This window comes from Eurytemora carolleeae, unplaced genomic scaffold, assembly GCF_000591075.1.
Source record: "Eurytemora carolleeae unplaced genomic scaffold, Eaff_2.0 scaffold63, whole genome shotgun sequence".
NCBI classification, from domain to species: Eukaryota; Metazoa; Arthropoda; class Copepoda; order Calanoida; family Temoridae; genus Eurytemora; species Eurytemora carolleeae.
In genome coordinates this window covers 103,704-124,087 of record NW_019396024.1, presented here as the reverse complement: position 1 = coordinate 124,087, position 20,384 = coordinate 103,704, and the positions used below count along the sequence as shown (strand labels likewise).

Sequence of the window (20,384 nt, the reverse complement as noted above, 5' to 3'; positions counted from 1 at the left end):
TACTTTTTGTGGTTCCCTATTTTCCATCAAGAATGTTGAAATTGCATTAATTTTTTAAATTTTTATTTGGAAACAACACCTATCAATCTACTCTTAAACTACATCTCGTATTTAATTGAGTTTATCTATAATATTACATATACTTCTTAGTATTAGATTCTGGTCACGGTTCGGATAATTAATTTCGAAATCCTTCCCGCTTCCTGTTTTCGCTTCAACTATACAACATCAAGTTAATGCAACAAGGAAGATACGTAAACAACAATTATAATTTTGAATCAAGGCGAAAGGTTAGAACGAGATGAAAACCCTGTATTTTCAAGAGTAAAATATTTATGATGATAATTAAAACTTGTTGAAATGATGATGGAAATAATGAAATCTAAATTTCGTATCGCTCTTTAAATGGATTCTGTGTGAAATGTAATCATTGCAAATAATATTTAATATTTAAATTAACCGAAGAAAATCGTTCAATAAATCCGTCCAAGTTACATCTATCTTATGTGCTGAGAGAACAAACATACAAACACCTACGCCATTTGTAGCCCCCCCCCCCTCCACACCCATACCCCTTACTGTATGCATGAAATATGGATATCTTTTATCAGTATTTTTAAAACAAGTGTGTCAAATAATAAGGATAATGAGTCCAGAATATAAGAAACCTTTAATACAGAATAGGAAGATTCCAAATCCAAAAGATTCAAGGATAAGAAAAAATGAAAGAATGCTAAATCTGAAAATATATGATAAATCACAAACCAATAAAAGATGCTAATTTTTGGAAATAAACATGTTCAGAGATGGAATTTAAAGAATTTGAGCCGCGGTTTAAATCCGCCAAAACCCGGTTTAAATAAAGCGCCGGCTTAAATCTTGAAACATTTGATACAATTTTAAGTGGAACCAACCATATTTAAGCCGCGGCTTAAATTTAAACCGCCGCTCAAATTCTTTAAATTCGGCCACTGTTTTGGAATGTATGTATACATAATACATATTTATATGTACACAGATTATACGGAATCGCCATCACATGTTTATACAATGTATGTAATGAATGTGTGAAATCGGAAACTGAAAAACCTATTCTGTTAAAGTTGGTATTGTGTAATGTAATGTGTAACTATATTTTTTAATTTTTTAATCCATATATCTTTGCAACCTGAGATGGAATTTAAACCGCCGCTCAAATTCTTTAATTTCGGTCACCGGTTTCATAGATATTTGATATTTTAAACTATTAAATCAAAGGTTTGCAAGGATATAGAGATTATAAAATATGACTTTGTGGCAAAAAATCAGTTCCTTTAAACAACAATCCTAACATGTATTAAATTGTTTACAAAACAAGTACTTGTTTATGTTTTTGTTTAATTTACTTCTTTCTATTGAATAAATAGTGAAATCTTTTTATTTCTAAAGTTTGTTGAAGCTTAACGTGTGTTCACAGTAACATTAACTCTCACAACTCTATAGTATCCTTACAATGCAGCTAGTTATAGTCAACTGGTGTCTATCTTACAGTCTCTACTAACTCTGTAAACTGGAACTCGTTTCATCGGAGAACACGCTTTTATTCGTAAAAATAAACAGAGATAAGGCAAAAATATCGAGATATATCATAGCTATTAATATGTTTAAACAATAACATGCATAATACTTGATTACCATCTTGGTTAGTTGTACAAATGTTAAAACTTTGTTACAATACTATTTTAAAAAAAATATATTATTCTCCTTCGTAATAACTCTAGAATATTAATTATGTATTATTGTATGACGTTTTATATACATTAAGCAGAGAGGCACAAGGACTAATCACAGAAACGTAATAATCAGAAGTTTTGACGACACCGACCCAAACACAAAGAAAAACTAAAATTCAATAAGTCAAAACATTTTTTCTGTCCAATTTATAATTTCAAATTTACGAAAGAAAATTTTTAATATTAGGTTGGAAAATTATTCAATAAACGTTAGATTTTGAAAAAGATTATTTATCAAAACAGGCTTTTTGACTCTGGAGAAATTATTATCTTGAGTAAAGCCATGTAGAATACGCACCCCACTCCCCAGGAAAAAAGATTTTATAGTCAAGTTATGAAGATGCGATGCACAATTTTCACGAAATGTCTTTTAAGCTTAAAATTGGAAAACGTATTCTTATACGATGTGCCTCAGCCCAGTTACTTTTTATATTACATGTTCACTAAATATTCATCCCAAATTTAAATTTTCTGATCAGTAAATGTCGATAAGATGCTATATTAAACACCCTTAGCTTTCTCCTGAAGCCAGTTTACGTTTCTTGTCAGAGCCAAATCTCATCTTTAGACTCAAATCTTTTCCATTCAAATGTGTTCTAGAGGTTTGGTAACCTTATAAATCTATTCTTATCTAATTTAATCCTATGCATTATATAGTAATATAATATTTTTAATTGCTTTATATACAATGATTTTTCTTATAAACGATGATTTTTCTGGTTGCTAGTGTAATGATTATTGCTACAATCGATTACAATTACAGACATAAATCTTCGGGTTTTTGGGATAAATCATTTGCTCCCTCAGAGAAAGGGCGTGTTTTTTTTCTTGATCCCGGCTCTTCGTTTCGTAAATCCCAATAATGCTCTCTCTCTTTATATGTTTAGATATATCTCTCAGAGTATGAATGAATGTGACTTTCTATTTATTTCTTTTTATTGATCTAAATACATCTGTTTATGTTTATTATGTTTATTCTTGTTGAATTAGTTTTTTATGTGTTTGTAGAGGCCCACACGTTTACTTGTTGCAGTGGGTTAGCTCTTGAGTATATTTAGCTCTACTAAGGTTTCCGCCAATCCAGTCTGTGGTTTCCAGAAATCCAGCGGAACCATGACAAACCATAAAAGATCATGAGTTTGGAGCTGTTCCTCAATTGTTGCAACTTTCTGTCTAGTCTTGATATACTTCCGATATACAATCTTCAAATCATCTCTTTCAGGGAGCTCCAATTAACTGTTCCATTTCCGTGTCAGTCTGAGCAGCTCCATGGGATCCAAATTCCTCATTTAACTGCTCTGGATCTCTAAACTTGAAGCTTTCATTTAGCTGCTCCCGACCAGGGTGTCCCTCAACAGCTTCTTCCGCTTCACCCATCTCATCATAGCTGTACTAGTTCAGGATATCTAAACTTGAATACTTCGTTCAGCAGCTCGGGAGTAGGATCGCCCTGAGCAGCTTCCTCAGATTCAGCTAAGTCCTCTAGATCTCTATTTTTACGAGGAGTCCCAGAATTGGAGGATTTAGGGATTTAAAAAGTTAGGGTCGATCCGTAATTCCTTAAACCCGACTTTAAGACACAATCTTCAACCCAACTTTGACGACTCTAAACTCATATGCTTCCTTTAGCAGTTCGGGAGTAGAATTGCCCTGAGCAGCTGCCTCAGATTCAGATTCAGCCGTTCTTCAAATATAGTTGTAGTTTGTCGATTACATTTTCCATATCTTCTGCTGGTTCATAGAATGCGTATCCAGTTGTCCTAGCTGCTCTTAGAGTTAAAGGATACTCTGGGGTCGGAGATTGAACTTGAGGAGTATTCTGTTCCCATTTACTCAGACAGTCTTAGTACTACGTTAAGGTAATAACTAATTGTGGATTGTTTACACTTATCTTTAATTTTTTTCTGATATGTACATAGTTTTGAGCAGTTTATCAAAGAGTTACTACTGAAGATTGCTGCAAGGCATAAAACATCATGTGTAGTACATTTCTTTGTATAATAAAAATGTGAAGTTGAATACAGAAATATGAGCTTTATCATATAGATTTCAAATAGTTCTAGTTAAAATTATAATCTTTAAACTTCTTAGTTCAGACAATTTGCCACCTTATAATAAATATTTTGCCTTAAAGTGACCGTTCATTCACTTATTTGGGTAATTTCATGCATGTAAACTAAACAGCCAATAATAGCTGTTTATTGGTATTAGTCTTGCTTTTCAGAGACAACTGTGGCCGAAACTCTATACTAGACGTTTTTCAGCAACAACAGCCCAATAAAATTTAAATTTACCATATTTCAATGCCATTATGTGTTTGTTAACCAAAACAAATGATCTTACTCCGCTGCAAGGTCGTCTTTGACCAAGATTTTCTCCGGTGGCCAATCCCTGCATTTTATACCTCCGACAGATCTGTAAACACCCGCTTCAAATTTAATTAAAAACCTTAAAATTCATGAATAATTAATCTTTGCAACCAATTTTCATTTTATTTCAAAAGATAAAAACGTTGTTTTAGCACTGTTCAATAACCTGTTTATCAAAAAATACCAGTATTATTATTTTCATAATAATAAAACTAAATATCACAGATTTAATATCCCCCCTTTGAACTCAACATTGTTAGCTATCATTCACTAAAATATGAAAACTTTTTATGAGTTAGCAATAATTTTACGTTTTTCGTCTGAAACGTGTAAAATGTATATACAAAGACATGCCGTTCTCTACGACAATCAAGTAATCATTACGCAATTTCGGTTTGTAGATTTAACGCCGCCTTCGATGTAAATAGAATATACATCTTACTTGCAATGATGCATTTGTGAGTAATCTGAAATAGTTTATTTTTTAAACTTTCGGAGCGGGATGGGAGAACCGCTCTCTAATCAGTTCTCTCCACATACATAGCTTCTGTCAGTTCTCCAACCAATATATGCTATTGTCAGAATGGTCCAAAATCCTAGTTCCGCCCCCCCCCCTTCGGATGATGGCACCCCTCAACCAGTAGGCTAATTTATTATCAACTAGCCAATTATGAATCACTAGAATTTTAGGGCGCTTCGCGCCCATCTTCTATTTAAATTGTGAACATGTTCTTTTTGTTTACATTTTAAAACAAAGAAGAAGAAAATTTTGCGGATTTTTAAAAACAATTTGCGGATTTTTAAGAATTTAAATTTTTTTTACAAAATTAAAAACCTTTATAACACATTTTTTTAAAATTTTTATCATTCATAAACCTTCCCTGTGGTCACGTGATGATGTCCCACAAAAAATTTGGGACTGATCGGTTCAGCCGTTTTGACGTTTATTGGATACAAACAAACAAACAGACAGACAAGCCAAATTTATATATAGATGACATTATAGAGGACGTGAGTCAGACTCTAATAAAATCGTATAAATAACTTCCAGTATATATATTTCTTATAACTTATTACTAGAGGGTTCAGAACTAAAGTCGATATCACACGTGTAGATGTTTTTCAGTACTATGCCCCGTATCCATTCTATCTCATTCTGTTGAATCTTGATGAACTTGTTTAACGCGGCCAGGCATCGTCTTCCACAACATTAACGAAAAATCAGCTTTTCTCCGGCCACAGCTGTCTTTGAAAAGTAAGCTACCAATAGCTGATATTTCATGTAAGTCGTCTTTACAGAAACCTCCCTCGGAGAAACTTCAAACCAATTAGCAAATCTCCAATAAAATTGATCTATACTTTCCAACAAAAGAAACGACAAATAGTGAAACGTTTTAATAAGTGAAAGATCAAATGCATTAACAACTTTGTATTCCATAGTCAATTCCACTTAAACAACCAGGTTTATATTTCGGAAGTATTTACAAATGTTTAAAACTATTCCATCAAACCCTCAAAGTCAAACCCTAATCACTCCTTTTCACTCCGACACAAAATACTAGTAAGATATATCATTTAATATTCAATTAACATTGCCATTTTATTTTTTACTATATCTGCATTTTATTGCAGGTTTAAAATACATCTATTTACTGATTATTTGCGACTACTCTGTCCGAGTTAAGAAGCCTAACCAACGAACCAACTAACCAATGAACCAACTAGCCAACCTAACATCTCATTGTCTTATCGACGCCCCACCTACGTTTCAACATATAGGTTCTAGGCAAAACGGCCATTTTTAAGCATCTTTTTATAATTCGCACCGATTTTTGACATCTTTCATGTTTGATAATATCTTTTACTCTTTTTCATTTGTTCTGCTGATAAAAATCTTCAAATAAAATCATTTCTAAATTGAAAAAAAAAAATTTTATAACATTAAACATTCTTAATTTTCTGATAGGGAGAATGTTCAAAGCCCAAAAAGCTTCCGCTGTGTGACTTATTTTAGGTAAGCCCATTAATCTTATCGTTATTTTTGTTTGTAGTTAGAATTTTAAATCTTAAACTATAAATTCTAAATGAGAGTGGAAAAAAGAGTAATAATGCAATTTCATGGTTTCAAAGCTTAAGAAGTTTTTATTTTTTTTTCATAGCATAAAGTGAAAAAGTTAACCATCTGTATATCTTTCAGGACAGAAGAATAATAAAAGCATAAGGAGAAAGAATGATAGCAGATAGTGAAGGGATTTTAAAAAGTCGTCTAGTTTGATGAATTGGAATAAAGGATACGATAGCCTAGGGTTTACGACCGAGATAAAAGAAGGATTATGTTTTGAACTATTTAACTCGACTGGAGGGACGTTTGTTAGGTAATGTTTATTAATAAATCTCGTGAACAGAAAAACTTCTGTTCTTTTTTACACAAGTTGTTCAAAGGAATTGAGTTTTCGTAACAAACTGATTTTCTAATACCTATATTTTTTCCACCTGATGGTGTAAACCTTTGATATTTCAAACTTAGATTTTTTCATCTAACAGAATTCATAGTTTGAAATATCAAAGGTCTACGGCGTTGGGTTACAAAGATATAGAGATTAGAAAATCATAGTTTGTGACAAAGACTCAATTCCTTCACCCTACTTCCATACATGTTTTTGAAACCTACATATTATATCTTCACATGGGCGTTGTTCTATGAGTTTAAGTTTAGCAGAATCAGCAATTACTGAGCCAGATGGTAATGAGATTTCTCCATACTAATGGTTCAACAAAAATCGTTCTAACGTCACAAGAGAGACAAGGCTTCCTCTCTAATAACCAGCAAAAGATTGCATTTCCAATAGAATATTCAATAACGCTTGAAACTATACAGAAAGCCATAGTACTAGGAGGAGCATTGAAACAAATATTAGCTGCAAATGTTTTCTACATTTTTCATGCTCGCTTGCTAACCATCGATTAAAAGATACTACAGGGTGTCCCAAAAAACATGGGAATTCAGTGACGAATTCGATATCGTCTTTGTTATGAATTAGCATTGTAATACCTAATTTCAAAAGCCATAATACTATTATGTCTGCTAGAGTTTATTTAATGAAAAGGGTAAAAGACTGAAAAGATGTGTCTATATTGTCTCCGCAAGATGAACAGTGAATATGGACAAGTTTACTCTCTTTGTATACTGTAATTTTCTTGTTTTACTAAGTACAACCGGTTGCAGTCAAAACATAAACAAACAAAATGTAAACATAGCAGACGAAACTCTTACAGATTACAGCTTTCTCAGTAGGTATCACTATACTAAATCAAAGAATTATTTATGAAGACGATATCGAATTCGTCACTGAATTCCCATGTTTTTTGGGACACTCTGTACTATAATACTATCATGCAACATAAAAGGGTGACTCTGGCTTAATCCCACTAAAAAAATAAAGTTTTTAGAAAAGATAAACAGGGAAATGAAAAATCCATATTTGTTTTTCTTCTGAAGAACTTCTTGCTGCGAATCGTGAGTTTTGGGTCTATAATCAATTTATTATTTAATCAACAGATTATATATTTATCAATATATATTTTTGGTCAACTAACCAAAATCTTTTAACTTCTGATTTTTATAAACATTAAACAATCTTAACTTCAAATTGATACAACAAGTCAAAATTTACACAACATAAATTAGCACCTGGAAAAGAGATGCAGCAGAATGTTAGCTTTTCTCTGATTAACAAAGAAAATTTTGATATGATTTTATTTTGTATAAATGGAAATTTACATTTTAAACATTTTAAACAAAAAATATTTTTTGCACAGAATCTATAAATACAACTCCCAAAAAGTGTTGTTCTTTTCAGCTAAACGAACAAAACAATGTAAATAAATGAAACGTTAAAGAGAAAAATAACCTCAACCAATAAAATAAAATAAATGTCAAATGAACCTAGATTTCTTTATGTAAATCAATCTTAGTTTTCAGTTCTTTTGCCTAGAACTATATTTCTGAATATCGGAAAATGTAGAAATATAAAAGCTTTACATGATTAAATAAAAACTTATATATTTGTTCTACCTAGAATTTGTTCTCATGATTTGTCTATAGATTAAACACTTTAAAACATTCATCATATTCTTTGTAAACCTAAAACTTCGACAAATGAACTTTTTCTACAAACATATCGATCTTAACTTTCCAGAATCTAGAACATTCATTTTAACATTCTTTCCGCAATTATGATCAATTTTTAATTAGGTGTACAATTTAGAACGAAAGCAACATTTACGAAAAAATGAAACTTTGTAATTGAACACAAATTAAAGTTACTAACATAGATTCCATATTTCTACTTATGAAGGTAGATATAGACATTAAAAACAATTTTACTTTTAATTTAAAGGGAGTGTTCGCGAAAAATGAAAGGGGGTATAGGCTTAATGCGATAAAAAAGCGCTTTTGATCGCTACTAATCTTACTTCTATCTGTTGCGTCTATAAGGAGAAAATTGTTAAAGACGTCTCATACCGAATAACTTAGCGCCCATAAAAAATTGAGAAAATTGCAACATACGACTTAGACCGTAAAAAAAATCAATTTAATTTCAAACAAATCATTCAGATATTACAACCTATAGTCATCGATTATCTTTCGCCACATTTTTATATAGTTTATATTTTATAATATTTTGAAATTAATTTGTTTTGAATTTGATTATTTCTCTTGCGGCTTGCGCAACTATCTAAGAATGCCGCGGACCACTCACATTTTTCGAAATCAGTTAAAACGTTTTCTAAAAAAAAATAAAATATTATAAAATAATCGATGACTATAGGTTGTACTATGTGAATGATTTGTTTGAAATTAAATGGATTTTTTACAGTCTAAGTCGGACGTTGCCATTTTCTGAATTTGTATTGGCGCTAAGTTATTCGGTATGCGATGTCTTTAACAAGTTTCTCCTTATAGACGCAACAGATAGAAGTAAGATTAGTAGCAATCAAAAGCGCTTTTTTATCGCATTAAGCCTTTACCCCCTTTTATTTTTCGCGAACACTCCCTTTAAGTACATTTATGTAATTACCATTTTTTTAAATACACGGCGCTAATGGGAGTATCTCACAGTCTTCAACGAAGATAAAAACATAATTGATCAATTTGGAATATCTGAGATTTTTAGATATTAGGAAATGAATCTGGCTTGTACCATTTATTAAACGGAAGTGTAGAAATAATTTATAGATACAAATTATCTACTGAAAGAAGAAAATAGTGTAAAAGCTCCGATTCAAAATGTTCCCATTAAAAGTCTTCAGATAATATCTAAAGTTTATCCTTTTTATTGTGTTTTTCTTTCAGTAGCGCTCTAAAATTTAGAGAAATAAAAATGATTGAAAATTTTTTTCTTTACTAATTTTTAATTATCTAATCCTTACTTATTTGCTCCCTAATGCTTTAGACCATTAATATCTAAAACTGGAAAACAATTAGTTGAAATATACAATTATACCTTCAAGTTGCCAAGATATAGGGTTTAAAGTTTAAACCAGACTTTCTTTGAGTTCACACCTAACTCTGATTTTTCTTTTGTTAGGCCAAGGGCGCTTCAGACAGTGTCCTGGCATGGCTGGAAAGGAAGAGAGCAAACTTTTATAAAGGTATGAGCCGGGAATTTTTTAAAGACAGAGATAGAACGACAGAATGATATTTCTGAACTTCTAGTCGAAAGGATCAAGTTCATAGCTGAAATGTTCACAATTACTACATGGGGCTCACAAAACAAGGCAAAATATAAGGTTCTTCATTCTTGCTTTTATGAGACAGAAGTTAAAGAAAAAGTCGAAAAAATATTAGTTGTCCCATTCTCTGAATTTGTCCAAATGTTTACTAAGTTTAATTTAAAGTTTAAAATTGAAAAAGTAATGACTGCCCAAACTGCCCGGTAAATCTCAATTCTAGGGAAAAGTTATTGATGTGAAGAAACTTTATGGAAAGTAACAGATGTTTTTTCTACCATCACTAATTCTCACACAGAGAGTTGACTAGTGTTTGAATAATGCTTTTAGCTTTAAAATCTTTTTCAGTAAATTAATTAACTAAAAATGCAGTACATCAAATGAATTAGCTCTATTTCGGGCCAGAATGAATTCTGGTCAAGTTAGAAGTACAAGCTAGTTTATCAATATAAAAAACTCGTCTTTTTATTTTGCACTTTATATTTCTTAAAGTTCAATCGAAATGCATCAAACAAAGTTTATCGGCCAGAATGCATCCAGTATGCCACCCAGAATAAAAGAACTTAAACTATTTTATAAATCCAAATTTTCATCTCGTAATTTGTAAACTTAAATTCTTTACATAAATTCTTAAGAATATTTTTCAACAATGTAAATGGCTGCATCAAGAATGGCGAGTAGAACACTTGAAGCTTAACTTTTGCCTTAAAACAATTCTAATGAATCTGAAAACAATTTTTTTATATTTCGATAAGAGTTTTGAGCCACATGCAACTTAACCGTTATCTCAGACATTGATAAGAAAAACATAAGGTTCGATATATCTAAGGTTATTTAATAACGTTATATCATTTAATAAAATTATATCATTTAATTTTTTTTCGTATTTGTTTTACAGTTTGTTTGACATTAGGATGAAAGTTAGACAATTTTGGACTGAGGGGAAATCAATTCTTTTCCCAGTTTAAAATTAAAAATATGATTTAGAAATTGTTAGTTTACTGTCTTATTGGTCGGTATATTTGAAATATGTATATCCTTATTTACATTTATTATAGATACTATTAACAATTCAATAAAATTAACCTCGTTCACGCTCACAACTTCATGCGAAGATAAGATTAATTCAAATACAAAATAGATCTTGAATTTAAAAAAAATCAAAATGATAATAATATTACTGTTAAAACCAGTTGAAGTTGTATTTTAAGAAAAAGACACACAATTAAATTTTGCCCCAGATATAAGAATGTTCAGGATCAAACTTCATCAATTTCTCTCAATGTAAGATACACCATATTGATATCCTAGTTTAAAAACTATGTTCCGAATAGTATTGGTGTCGGAACAACTATTACCCTGTAGCCAGTTCTTACTGTTATCCAAATTAGAAAAATAATTGGTATTGCCGAATCTCTAAAGGCTTTGGAGGCCACTGGAGCCGGTTTAACCTCTTTGACTTCGTTCATCTCTTTCACAACCTCATCAATGTCTATGATATCACTTTCGTTCTCCAAGAAATCTTTTGGAGGTAGACTAGGCCCATTACAGGTGTCCCGACCACACAGACAAACAGTTGCCTGTCAACAAGAAAAGAAAACTTACATAAAGATGGATTTTTTATATCAATTTAAAGGGAGTGACCGGCTATGTAAGGTAGTTGAACTGAGTATGCAGTGTTGTGGAAAGCTTCTTTCGGATTCATTTGAGACATATTAAACTTTTTAAAGATCTGTACATCCTGAGTTTGAGCGCAAATTCGACGTTCAAAACTCCTACTTTGGAGGTGGATACGTTTTCAGAATTAGTTTTTTTTAAATTATTAAATAACGACAACGAAAAATAAAGTAAAAATTATAAAGTAGTCTAATTAGATGTATAGCAACATATTTCTCAAAAGAAATGTGTCAATAAATCAATGCTAAAATCGATTATTTCGTTTTCATTATTATATTGAATTTATAATTTTCTTTGAATTTATGCGCAGATTCCTTCAAATTCTTCAAATGTCGTCTTTTCAAGAGTAATTCTAGAAAATCTGCGAACATCTTTGTGAATAATGAGAAACCAGAATAATGAGATAATATAAACTAATAATTGAACAAGATTACTTATTTTCGATGATAAGATTAATTTTTATTTTCTCAACATGTTCCTATTCATGACGTCTGTAGTTAATTGTAGAACTTTTTTATATTTTATGTCGAAAACGTATCCACCCCCAAAGTAGAAGTTTTGAACATCGAATTTGCTCTCAAACTCAGGATTTGCAGATCTTTAAAACGTTTAATATGTCTCAATATGTCCGAAAGAAACTTTCCACAACACTGCATACTCAGTTCAACTACCTTACATAGTCGGTCACTCCCTTTAAAGGTAATTGATTTTATACTCATTCATCTTTAGAAAAGGAATTTGTTGGTGAGTAAAAACAAATAGTAAAAATATATACATAAATTAGCTTTATTTTCCGTAATGTCTATTTTATAATTTAGGAAATCATTTTCAAGATTAATAAAGAACCCTTTAGAATTTAGAATTAAAATACATAACTTGAAAGAACTAAACTCTCCACCCCAATAAGTTATTCAAAGTAAGAAATGGGTTGTTTATCGTTTAAGCAAAATTTGTCAAGCAGTCTCAAGTTAAAAGTCTTGAAACCCATGAATTTTAAATATATTTATTATTAAATGAATTCGGGAAGGGGGATAAACAATTTAACTGAAAATAATTAATTTTGGTTTCTAGAGAAAGTGCTCACTTACCCTCATAATATTGACAGTGTGTTGTGAGCAGACAGCTCCATTGTATTTACTGTATCTCTCCCTTCTACGTGAAACAGCAGGAGCCTTACTACATCCACGGCTGATTGCTAAAACAAAAATTGATCCGATATCTTACGTAAACAGTTTGTATCCAAACCCATCTAAACGTTATTGGAAAAAGTGTATTAGTCAAAAAAACATACTTCCCCCTACCCTCCATAAAATCACGTTCTGTTAATGCTTAAACGTTACTCAATATTAAAAACTTTTAAAGGGAGTGTTCGCGAAAAATGAAAGGGGTATAGGCTTAATGCGATAAAAAAACGCTTTTGATCGCTACTAGTTTTACTTCTATCTGTTGCGTCTATAAGGAGAAAATTGTTAAAGACGTCTCATACCGAATAACTTAGCGCCTATACAAATTCAGAAAATTGCACATACAACTTAGACCGTAAAAAATCAATTTAATTTCAAACAAATCATTCAGATAGTACAACCTATAGTCATCGATTATCTTTCACCACATTTGTATATAGTTTATATTTTATAATATTTTATTTTTTTAGAAAACGTTTTAACGGATTTCGAAAAATGTGAGTGGTGCGTGGCATTGTTAGATAGTTGCGCAAGTGACAACAGAAATAATCAAATTCAAAAAAATTAATTAAAAAATATTATAAAATATAAACTATATACAAATGTGGCGAAAGATAATCGATGACTATAGTTTGTAATATCTGAATGATTTGTTTGAAATTAAATTGATTTTTTACGGTCTAAGTCATATGTTGCAATTTTCTGAATTTGTATGGGCGCTAAGTTATTCGGTATGAGACGTCTTTAACAATTTTCTCCTTATAGGCGCAACAGATAGAAGTAAGATAAATAGCGATCAAAATCGCTTTTTTTTATCGCATTAAGCCTATACCCCCTTTCATTTTTCGCGAACACTCCCTTTAAGTTTCAAATTCTTAGTTACACGGATAAGTAATTGATAAAATTCTAAACCCATAAATTACATACTTTGTATGGATTTACACAAAGGTAAAATTGTCGGACAGTATGAGGCGTCTATGAATTTAAAATATTTTTATGCATCATTTTGTTTCATAATTTTTTTTACGGATTTACAAAAAGATTAAATAGTCGGCCAAGTTTGCCTCGTCTATGAATTAAAAGTATTTTTTATACATCATTTTATTATAAACTTTTTTATGGATCTCAATGGTTAAATTGTCAGGCAAGTATGCCTCGTCATAGAAATTACAAATCATATCTTTTTATGCATCAAAAAGTTGTTTACTAGAAATGACAATGAAAACTTAAAACATAGAGAATTAAAGGCAAAGAAACATTTATGCACATTATGTTAACGTAATGGAAATCTTTTTATATGTTTAACTTTTATACTAATGGCTACTTGATCTTTAGAATTTTTTAATTATATTTTAAATACTAGTGAAAATTGAGAAGAGATTAAGCTAAGCCTTTAATCGTCAGATCTTCAAGGGTTTCCGTCTAATCCGGTCACTTTTTAGTAGAAGCAGCTTTCTAACTTTAATTAATGAAAAATCCGTTAAGTTGGAGAAAAACATGTCTTTCACTGAGATAATTAGGTTTTTGTATTTCTTTCATGAAAATTTGTATTTAAATATCTAATAAAATAAAAAGATATTTTATGTAGTTTTATCAGGAATGCAGAATACACTATGAGTAGAAGCATTTGAATCATATGCAAATTGTGTTGTTTGCGTAGTTTTTGAATCCTATTGGCCGGGGGGTAAACAGGGTATCCAAGGGATTAAAGTTCTAACGGCTCAACTAAAATCAGATATTGAAAAGAAGAACATTTTAGATATGAATATACGATTTATGGATAAAAGGTTTGTCTCAGCTTGCACATTATCTGTATTTTTTTTATACAAATAAATCATTTTCGTTTTCATCTTTTCAGAAAGGGGTTTACCGTTAAAAACATTTAAGAAGAACCTTTTGGAATTTGAAAGTAAAGTGTTTTAAACATAATTTATTGCAATACTGAAAGTTTCCAAGTCGGTATTCAATGTGTATTTCCTGGTTTATACTTCAGCATAGTAAGCATATGTGCAAGTATTATGTTTACAGTATACATTACAGTATATATAATATATTTAAGGAATCAGCATCAAATTAAAACATTTTATACATTTCAAGATTTTACTACACATGATGTTTCATGCCTTGGGAGTTGCGGGAATCATCAGTTGATTAATTAATATTAATAATAATTAATATATGTATACCAGCTGAATTGCTAATGTTACTCATAATTACTCGCGCTTTGTTTAAAGTCATAATTTTAGCTGTCCTCGGCGTTGCCCGTGGAATTTCAAAAATTCCCTTATTATCTTTTTAGCTTATGTGAACCCAGGGTACCTGGTACCCATGGGTCTCCTCAACAATTTTCGGACAATTTGGTTTAACCGTTTGTCCAGTTATATGATCAAACATATATATATGAGCGAAGAGATTTATTACATAGAAAAAAGCTGAGGTGCCCGGCGTAGCCTAGATTACTCTGACCTTACTCATAGTTACTCCAGCCATTTACCCACGGTTGGTTTTTAATTATGACTTTAGCTGAAGGGCCCGGCGTTGTACGTGATATTAAAAGAATCCAATTTTTTAGCCTTTATATATATATGTATATTGTTGCGTTTCAACTGATATATATATATATATATATATATAATGCTGTTGGCCAAACCAAATTGGATGACAATTTTTGAGAGAACCCAGGGGTTATATATATATATATATGTATTCATATATATCCGACAAGTCCGGTCCGAAGTATTTTATTCACTTGTGTAAATATATATATATACATATACTTGTCGGATGAATTTATTAATTCTTTTTATAAAAACGCAACCTCAGGTTTGAAGAAAAGTTGAAGAAAAGAAAAGTAACGAGATTTAAAAAGAAAGCGATGAGCGGTTGAGAAAAGATGGAAGAATAAAAATAAAAATAACAACTCATCCCTCTTATTAGATATAACAATTCTTCGTATTTCATTTAATTTTTATGATTCTTAAATATCTGTATTTCTGAACATAAAGAAAACATCTTAGTCGTCGCTTGAGTAACGATTTTAGCTTTTTTTTTAATGTAAACGATTCAAACTTTTCATGTGAAGTAAATTTTTTTGGCGAATAACATGCTTCGTTCACCATTAATATTATCTTTGTTTAAATTGTGTATATACAGATGGAAAAAACTAAATGTACGTATAAGACAAACAAGCTTCTGAGCTGTGGTTGCTTGAAAAAAAAACCTACTCCTAAAGTTTGCGAAAGTAGTGAGAGTTGCTATGCATGAAACGTAGCTGTCATCAGGGCACGCAGACATGTGACGGAGTGGCCTAGAAAAGGAATGAGTGAGTGCTGAGGATAAAAAATGAGTTTAGGCTAAAACCATGTACCCGTGTAATTGAATTAAAAACTTAGGAAATCTCTTTTTTGGAATTTCCCTACAAGTACACAGGAATTGAGTCTAGGTCACAAGCTCTGATTTTCTAATCCCTATATCTTTGCAATTCAATGTCGCAGACCTGAGATATTTTAAACTATGAAGTCTGTAAGATCAAATAATCTATATTTTAAATATAAAAGGTTCATAAGGATGCAAAGATTAGAAAATTTCAGGATGTGGGAAGGACTCAATTCCTTTAAAGCAACCTTAACATGCAGCCTTAAAAGATTTTTTTCAGAAAAGTAATTAATGAATTAATTTCATTCATTTCCGTTCACAATAAGCCGGCCTAAAGAAAATCAAAAAATTTGAAATGCCTCCAAGAAAATTTTGCGCCGAATTTAACACTTCATATAGCTTTTTAATGTTGTTAAGATAATCATAATCAAGCTTTTAAAGGTTTTACCTTTACACCCTTCCTACCAGGAGTCTTTTTCTAATCCATTTTATTTTGTCCATTATTCCACTTCTACATCCGTCCTTCCATGAGTCTTCGTAATCTGTCCTACCATGAAAGTTTCTAATCCGCCCACTATAAAGCTTTCTAATCCGCCCACTATAAAGCTTTATAATCCGTCCTACCATTAATATTTCTAAGTCGTCCTACCAAAAATATTTTTAATTCGTCGTACCAAAACTCTTTCAAATCCGCCCTTATTAATCTTTCTTATGTGTCCTTGCACACATCTTTAAAATTCATCCTAAAACATTTTAAAATCAGCCTTAACATGAACCTTTCTAATCAGTACTAGGACAAATCTTTTCTAACCCGTCCTTAAAAAAATAATAATCCGTGGTTGTACATCTTTCAAATCCGTCCTACAATGAATTTTTCTAATCCGCCTCTCTCAATTGGGATTGTAAACTACCTTATTTGAAACTTTTTTTACCATATCCCCCCCCCCCTTGCTTAATACCCCTCATGACCATCTAGCGATCTCAAAAGACTACAGAGGCAATTCTCTCCAATAAATACTAGATATCTTGCCGGATAGATATTTTATTCAAAGTGGTATCTTTTTAAATAAAAAACTTTGATTATAATTATCTTTTAACAAGGTATATGAAAGCAAATACGGAAACTCTTTTCGGTGAAAAAATTAATTTTCTTTAAATTTTAACCGTTCTTTCTGGCCGTGAAATTGGTTTTAAAACGAAAAACTATAGCAATTGGAATTTATACAAAAAGATCCAAAAACATTTTTTTCTCATTAAGCCTCGATTTAAAAAATGTTCTCTATAATTTTACTTATTTTTTTCTTAGCATTTCAAAAGTCTTGATTTTGTGAGCTACATTGTGAGCTGCTTGTGACACTCTCTCATAAAATAATTACTTATAGCAAAGAAATTAATAATTTACTTGGGAGTAAGGCTCTCTTTCTATATATAAATTTGGCTTGTCTGTTTGTTTGTATCCAATAAACGTCAAAACGGCTGAACCGATCGGGCCCAAATTTTTTGTGGGACATTTAGGGACCCCAGGGAAGGTTTATGAATCATCAAAATTTCAAATATTTGTCTCCATCAAAATTCGATCTTCATTAAATTTTTGAAAATTTTGAAAATCCACGAAATTTTTTGTGAAAATCCGCAATTTATTTTTGTTTTGTTTTACAATGTACACAAAGAGAACATGTTCACAATTAATTTAGAAGATGGGCGCGAAGCGCCCTATAAGGCTAGAAAGAAGGGCACGAAGCGCCTTGAATTTCTAGTTAGATAAAATCAAACTGAAACAGATTTAATATTCTATATATAAATTTGGCTTGTCTGTTTGTCTGTCTGTTTGTTTGTATTCAATAAACGTCAAAACAACTGAACCGATCGGGCCCAAATTTTTTGTGGGACATTACGTGACCACAGGAAAGGTTTATGAATGATAAAGATTTTTTTAAAATGTGTTTAAAGGTTTTTAATTTTGTAAAAAAAAATTAAATTCTTGAAGATCCGCGAATTTTTTTTCTTCTTTGTTTTAAAATGTAAACAAAAAGAACATGTTCACAATTAAATAGAAGATGGGCGCGAAGCGCCCTAAAAGCCTAGTATTCTATTTATATACTTTGCTTGTCTGTCTGTCTGTTTGTGTCCGATAAACGTCAAAACGGCTGGACCGATCGGGCCAAAATTTTGTGTGTGACCTCACGTGACCCCAGCGAAGGTTTATGAATGATCAAAATTTCAAAAATTTGTGCTTAAAAGTTTTTATTTTTGTAAAATTTTGAAAATGCGCGAACAAATATTATGAAATCCGCAAACTTGTTTTTGTTTTATACTGTACAAAGAGAAGATGCTCACAGATAAAGCCACAATTAAAAGTTCAAATAGGAGATGGGCGCGAAGCGCCCTAAAACCCTGGTATACCTAAAATGTGTAAAACGAATCTAATTCATGTAAATATTTTTAAGAAAGCATATTGAAGGGATTTGACAAAGACACTAATTAATATTAGTTCTGTTTTATAAAAATGCATGCTTTATCTGTCAACCATAAAATTATTATTTAATAGGTCAATAGTCAGGATGGTTGCAAAAGATTCCAAAAACAGTAATCTTTATTTTTTTTAAAAACTATAAATACCTGAGACTAGACTCAGGACAATCATCACAAACATAGCAGTACAGAACAGGAGCTGAAATTAAAACTCAGTCAGACAACAAACAAAAATAAAATAAGCGAAAAAAGATAAACTACACAAATTGGTTGAATATATATGAATAGTTAAACTGATCTCTTTATTTTTTCCTTTTCAAGGGAAAATACCTGAAATAGAAATAGGCTTTGGAAACTTTATAATTCAATTTACAGAAAAACACTTCTAGTCCCAGTATTAGTAGTGTGAAAGAAAACAGTTAAAATTATAAAGTTTATTAATAAGTGTTAATAATTTTATACAAATTAATTCTACATTCTGAATGAACATACGAAAGTTGAAAAAGAGTAAAACAGAATTACAAAATATTTTAATGGGGAAAGAATTAGTATAAATGTGTTAAAGGGAAGGAAAGAAAGAGGGTTGTATCTATGCTGACTTGTTATTTCGGACAACAATGGGCAGAATAGTTTTATCACAAGAAATATAAAAACAATTTATTAAATATGAAAGCATGAGAAGATTCTTTTATATTTTCTTCAGCTTCTTATTTTTGAAAACTATTCGTGACAAAATAAAAACATTTAGATTTTCTTTTTTAGGGTCTCTGATGGACCATTAGAAAATAACAATGGAATCATTTTATAGAAAATTAGATGTTTAATCGGACATGCAACTATTGCTATCTAGCATTCATTACATTTTAATATTCACAAATTGTTTAAAGAACAGATAAGAAAATTCACACTATTAATTGTAAATTTCAAAAAAGTGTATTTTACAATTATCTCTTTAAATTGTGCACACTGGTAATAGCTTTCTTTTAACTTAAAGAGTATATTATGGTACATCATTTATAATGTTCATAATGTTGAAATAAACCATTTTCGAGGAAAGTTAATTCATATTAATTCATTTTAAGTTAAAATATAAAGATATTTATATATATCTTTTGCATGAAGTGGCTGGATTTTGTAAGACGTAAATTGAATGCACTTAAGGAATTGAGTCTTTGTCACAAACTATGATTTCTAATCTCTATATCTTTGTAATCCAATGCCGTAGAGCTTAGATATAATTCAAACTATGAATTCTGTTATATGAAAAAAACTATGTTTGAAATATCAAAGGTTTACGGCATCAGATGGAAAAAATATATGTATTAGAAAATCAGAGTTTGTTACAAAGAATCAATTCCTTTGCCATTTAAAAAAGTAATAAATGACGGGAACGAAATTGCTCGGAACATGGCCCGAAGACAAAAAAGCTGAAGAGAAAAGATGTTGTCAATGGTCATGTCTGCTTGCCTTTTTGCACTCAATTCGGGAAAATGTGCTGACGGAGTTTCAAAAGTACCTACTTACCTACTGAAGGTAGCATGTGCAGCGTATAAAGAAGGGAGAGGGATATTGTTCCTTTTCCCTTCATCTCATTCTAATCTATAGCAAATCTTTTTTCTTTCCTTATTCGATGTTTGTTAAAAATATTTGCTTTAAGTATTTAAGATGTACGCACGATAAATAAGTATATATTAGAAATATTAGAATTATTAATAAATCATTTGTTTATGGCTTTCATTTTTAAACTGCTTGTTGTAAAAAAGTTTAAATTTAACGAAATTGAATTATTAAGCAAGTTTCTG

The 20,384-nt window shown here is 30.8% G+C and overlaps 1 protein-coding gene across 1 annotated transcript; it reads right to left on the bottom strand.

The window, feature by feature from the left end:
- Positions 1-9,168: 9,168 nt before the first annotated feature.
- Positions 9,169-20,187, bottom strand: LOC111703763 (uncharacterized). Its single transcript, XM_023475843.1, has 5 exons — positions 20,107-20,187; positions 18,730-18,781; positions 15,960-16,042; positions 12,640-12,746; positions 9,169-11,454 (listed from the first exon to the last, which is right to left on the bottom strand). Exons 1-5 carry the CDS (start codon positions 20,168-20,170, stop codon positions 11,194-11,196), a joined length of 567 nt encoding a protein of 188 aa, XP_023331611.1. The 5' UTR covers positions 20,171-20,187; the 3' UTR covers positions 9,169-11,193.
- Positions 20,188-20,384: the final 197 nt, after the last annotated feature.

What these genes read in the sequence shown, in the direction of transcription:
- LOC111703763 (XM_023475843.1), bottom strand. Translation starts at nt 20,170, where the DNA reads ATGAAGGGAAAAGGAACAATATCCCTCTCCCTTCTTTATACGCTGCAC. An exon ending in GCACATGCTACCTTCAGTAG is followed by an intron (nt 18,782 to 20,106) that starts GTAAGTAGGTAC and finishes TTTTAATTTCAG; the next exon opens with CTCCTGTTCTGTACTGCTAT. An exon ending in TGTCCTGAGTCTAGTCTCAG is followed by an intron (nt 16,043 to 18,729) that starts GTATTTATAGTT and finishes TTCCTTTTCTAG; the next exon opens with GCCACTCCGTCACATGTCTG.